The 4,712-nt window shown below is 46.8% G+C and overlaps 1 protein-coding gene across 2 annotated transcripts; it reads right to left on the minus strand.

Moving 5' to 3' along the window:
- Positions 1–613: 613 nt before the first annotated feature.
- LOC142698200 (protein kinase C-like 1) lies at positions 614–3,408 on the minus strand. 2 transcript variants are annotated; one of them, XR_012865727.1, is made up of 3 exons: positions 2,914–3,408; positions 1,220–1,749; positions 614–1,052 (listed from the first exon to the last, which is right to left on the minus strand). XR_012865727.1 is itself a non-coding variant. In XM_075847845.1 (2 exons), the coding sequence occupies exons 1-2, from the start codon at positions 3,151–3,153 to the stop codon at positions 1,450–1,452; spliced, it is 540 nt and encodes a 179-aa protein (XP_075703960.1). In that variant the 5' UTR covers positions 3,154–3,408; the 3' UTR covers positions 614–1,449. The 2 variants fall into 2 exon arrangements, 1 of the variants encoding a protein (XP_075703960.1); XM_075847845.1 differs by having other exon boundaries at positions 614–1,749.
- Between the last annotated feature and the right edge of the window lie 1,304 nt (positions 3,409–4,712).

The following is a 4,712-nucleotide window of genomic DNA, read 5'->3' on the forward strand; positions in this document are numbered from 1 at the left end:
CCCAGGATCAAAGGCTAAAGTCTAATCTAAATGTACTATGCGTCTATATGCGGGTGGCTATACTTATCATGTAGTGTGGTGTCTATACTTATTATATAGTGGGGTGATGTGGGTGATGTGAGTGATGTGGGTGATGTGGGTGATGTGGGTGCATTACTTACCTGGCCTGTGCTGAGGTGAGATCAGGTATAATGGCCGCTCCGGCCCCAGGACTACAACATGCGGCTATTATTCCTGATCTCCCCAGATGGAAACTAAGCACAGGCCGCTCCTGGGGGGTGTAGAGGATCTTCAGGCTGGAGTGATGTCAGATGCCTGCCCGGGATTGGAGGATGGCAAGTCAAGGCTCTGGTGCAGCAGCAAGATGGCAGAGGTGTGGCATGAAGATGGTAAGGAGAGAGATGATGGTCTGGGCAGCCGAGGTGACATACAGCAGCAGAGACTTGAGGCGCGGGTCAGGAGGCATGAAGTTCTGGGCCCTTGTCCTGAGATCTTATCGGGTCCAGCTTGGTGACATGAAGCTGAACCCGGCCAAGGGGTGAAGGGCTTTGTTATTCTCTGGCCACTTCAGATGTTGGTTCTCCAGAACGGGCACAAATGGTGTAAATGGTGGCTGTGCCCTCCTCTCCTGCAGTTCCTCCCAGCCGATGGTGGAGAAGAATGGATGCTCTCTGATGTTCCCGCACACACCGAGGCGCCTCTTAGAATTTTTACGGACCAGTCTCTTGGTCAGATGTTTCACGTCAGGATTAAGCCAAGTTGGAAATTTAGGCTTCGCGGTGGTGATGGCTTTGATAGCCATTTGCCTGACGGGGCCGTTGTAAAATGGGGAGCGTCCTGCTGCCATCCTGGACACCACAATCCCCAGGCTCCACCAGTCAACTGCGGTGCCGTATTTTTTTCTAAGAAGCACCTCGGGGGCCATGTAATGCAACGTTCCCGTCACTCCACGGATCTTATTGGAGGCGGTGACGCCATCTTGGGCCAATCCCAGGTCGATGATACGGACGTGGCCATCTGCATCCAACATTATATTCTCCGGCTTTAGATCTCTGCAAAGAAATAAGACGAGAGAATGACAAATCCGCCCAGTGATCCAGGAGACGGGGGATGGGTCATTGCACCACCAAGCAGAATAGCCATTCAGGAGTGTAGGAAAGCTGGGTGCAGTGTTTCCAGCATGTAAAGGAGAATGAAAGAAGGGGGAAGTTCTGCTTACCGGTGGACGATGTTGTGTCCATGGAGGAACTGGAGGCCACATATCATCTCTGCTGTGTAGAATCTGATGGGGAGAACAGAGCGGAGTCTCAATGTCATGAAATCTTCCTCTATCAATTCCCTAATATCATGTTATGATGGAGTGTGTGCGGTCTCTAGCAGAGAGGAGGCGCTGATAATGGCAGCCTGTATTCTGCATTCTCTGTATTATCCTTCATCTGACCTCCCCCCTCACCTTTTCTTCTTTCCACCCCCCTCAGTCTCCTGATTATTTACTCGCCTTACGTTGCCGATGTTCAAGCAGCCGCACATCCTGATCAAAGCCTCCAGGCTGCCACCGGACAGATACTCCGTGATAAAAAATGCCCGCTCCTCAGATTGATGTGCGGCATAGAGGTGGCATAGGAACGGGCAGTGTCTGGCCGCTAGGAGTATCCGCCGCTCTCTCATAATTTCGTCCGTATTGTCCCGTTTGGTGATCATTTTTACGGCCATGTAGGTGTTTCGGCCGGGGACTGATGCCAGGACCACCTGAGGAAAACAAATGGAGATTCCTCATGAGAAGAAGAAGGAACAGGGGTGGACAGAGAGGTGGGTCAGTCGGGTAGTGCCCAGGACTCTACAGCAGAACAAAGCTGAGCTCCCAGCATAATGCAGTGTCTGCTGTTGGGTCCTGTATGGAGAGGTCTTCACGCCTTACCCACATTTGACATAATTATCTTAGTTGGTGGGGGTAGTATGGAGCAGGATCATACGCTATAATAGCGACCGTGGCATCTAAACAGTTAAATAGAGGTAAGCTCCCGCTGTCACCCCATCACCCCTACCCGTAACGCGATCACAGTGTGTAGATAGTTGTCATGGCAGCCAGGGGGCCTAATGAAGACCCCAAGGTCTGCCAACTTGGTCCTCCTACTAAGCTTAATAGGAGGAGGCTAAAAGAACAATTCAAGCGATACATAAATATTGCAGTCAAAATAAATAAATAAACTTTTTTCTATTTCGTTTTGTTTAGCTCCTCGAAAAATGGAATAAAAAGTTAAAAAGTGAGTAAAAGTTTTATGTAACCCAAAATAGTACCAATAAACAGTACAGCTCGCCCCACAAAAAACAAGTCCTCACACCGCCCCATCAACAGAAAAATAAAAAAAATTCGGAGTTTCAGAATATGGAGACACAACAAATTAATGTTTTTACAAAATGTTTTTATTGGATAAAAAGTATAAAAAATAAACCAATATAATTTTGGTATCCCGTTATTGTACTGACCCGCAGAATAAAGGTAACATGTCATTTTTACCACTTAGTTAACTCCATAAAAGCCAAATTATTAAACCAATGGAGGGATTGCTGTTTTGTTTTTTTTTGCTATTTCACCTAAAAAAAAACAGACTTTTACAATGTTCCCAGTAAATGATATGGTACATTGAATGGAGCCATTAAAAACGACAACTCGTGCCCCCAAAAATCAAAATCTCTCATATGTCGACAGAAAAATACTAAAATGAAAAACTAAAGTAGTGGTTATGGGGGCAGGAATACTTCTGGATGTCCTATTAGGCATCCCATAGGAGATCACTACACCCATCATCCATCCAGCATAGCATGGTGACAACAGAGAACAATTGATGGAGATAAAAGGTCAACTTTAGGTTTACCACCCTATAAAATGAAATATTTCGATATTATACTCACTTTGCCAAAGCTGCCCCTACCCAGGACCTGGTGGATGGTGAAGCGGCTGATGGTAAGCCTGGCATAGGGGCTGGATGTTCCAGGGTCTTGGCTGCTCCCAGGTCTTGGCTCCTCATCCTCCAATCCTCTGTCCTTGGCTCCTCTCCTCTTCTTCTTGAATCCGGTGACGCTGTCCTCCTCCCTCTTCCTCTTCTCCTCTTCTATCTTCTCACCGTCTTCTCCATGTCCATTGGACGCCATTTTCACCAATATCTTCCTACCTGTAGACTTCAGTCCGATCGCTGCCGTCGACAGTTGAAAGTAAACGGCAGTTGGTCGTGTGCAGGTCACGTGATGTCAGAGGTCATGGAATCCTCAGGTGGCACCTGCCTGGCAGTAACCTGCTCTGCCATGTCTGATGTGGGCATCATGAGTGCCAGTCTAGTGTCCAGAGCTGTGTTTCCCAACCAGGGTTTCTTATGGCCTGGTCAGGGGCCTGCAGAACACAGTAGCAATACATGCCACTCCTACAGTAGAGATAAACAACGGTTATTTGCTCAGGTTATTGGCAAAACCCTTTTCATCCACAATATAGAATCTGGGTTTATATTTAGGGGTCTGTATTTATTTAGGGGTCTGGTCTGAGGTCTGTATTTATTTAGGGGTCTAGTCTGTAGTCTGTATTTATTTAGGGGTTCCGTATGGGGTCTGTATTTATTTAGGTGTCTAGTCTGGGGTCTGTATTTATTTAGGGGTCTGGTCTGGGGTCTGTATTCATTTAGGGGTCTAGTCTGGGGTCTGTATTTATTTAGAGGTCTGGGGTCTGTATTTATTTAGGGGTCTGGTCTGGGGTCTGTATTCATTTAGGGGTCTAGTCTGGGGTCTGTATTTATTTAGAGGTCTGGGGTCTGTATTTATTTAGGGGTCTGGTCTGGGGTCTGCATTTATTTAGGGGTCTGGTCTGGGGTCTGTATTTATTTAGGAGACTGGTATGTGGTCTCCATTGATTTAGGGGTCTGGTATGGGGTCTGTATTTATTGTGGGGCCTGGTCTGGTGTCTGTATTTATTCAGGGGTCTGGTCTGGGGTCTGTATTTATTTAGGGGTCTGGTGTGGGGTCTGTATTTATTTAGGGGTCTTGTCTGTGGTCTGTGTTTATTTAGGGGCCTAGTCTGGGGTCTGTATTTATTTAGGGGTCTGGTCTGGGGTCTGAATTTATTTAGGGGTCTGGTCTGGGGTCTGAATTTATTTAGGGGTCTAGTCTGTGGTTTGCATTAATTTGGGGGTCTGGTCGGGGGTCTGTATTTATTAAGGGGTCTACTCTGGGGTCTTTATTTTTTTAGGGGTCCGGTCAGTGGTCTGCATTTATTTAGGGGTATAGTCTGGGGTCTGTATTTATTTAGGGGTCTAGTCTTGTGTCTGTATTTATTTAGGGGTCTGGTCTGGGGTCTGCATTTATTGAGGATTCTAGTCTGGGGTCTGTATTTATTTAGGGGTCTGGTCTGGGGTCTGAATTCATTTAGGGGTCTAGTCTTGGGTCTGTATTTATTTAGCGGTCTGGTCTATGGTCTGCATTTATTTAGCGGTCTGGTCTGGGGTCTGTATTTATTTAGGGGTCTAGTCTTGGGTCTGTATTTAGGTGTCCGGTCTGGGGTCTGTATTTATTTAGGGGTCCGGTCTGGGGTCTGCATTAACTTAGGTGTCTGGTCTGGCGTCTGTATTTATTAAGGCATCTAGTCTGGGGTCTGTATTTATTTAGGGGTCCGTTCTGGGGTCTGTATTTATTTAGGGGTCTGGTCTGGGGTCTGTATTTATTTAGGG

This window comes from Rhinoderma darwinii (assembly GCF_050947455.1).
Source record: "Rhinoderma darwinii isolate aRhiDar2 chromosome 12 unlocalized genomic scaffold, aRhiDar2.hap1 SUPER_12_unloc_7, whole genome shotgun sequence".
Taxonomy (NCBI): Eukaryota; Metazoa; Chordata; class Amphibia; order Anura; family Rhinodermatidae; genus Rhinoderma; species Rhinoderma darwinii.

Coding starts and splice junctions, on each gene's coding strand:
- LOC142698200 (XM_075847845.1), bottom strand. CDS start 3,153: ATGGCGTCCAATGGACATGGAGAAGACGGTGAGAAGATAGAAGAGGAG. Junction 1,750..2,913: donor GTAGGGGCAGCTTTGGCAAA/GTGAGTATAATA, acceptor TGTTTTCCTCAG/GTGGTCCTGGCATCAGTCCC.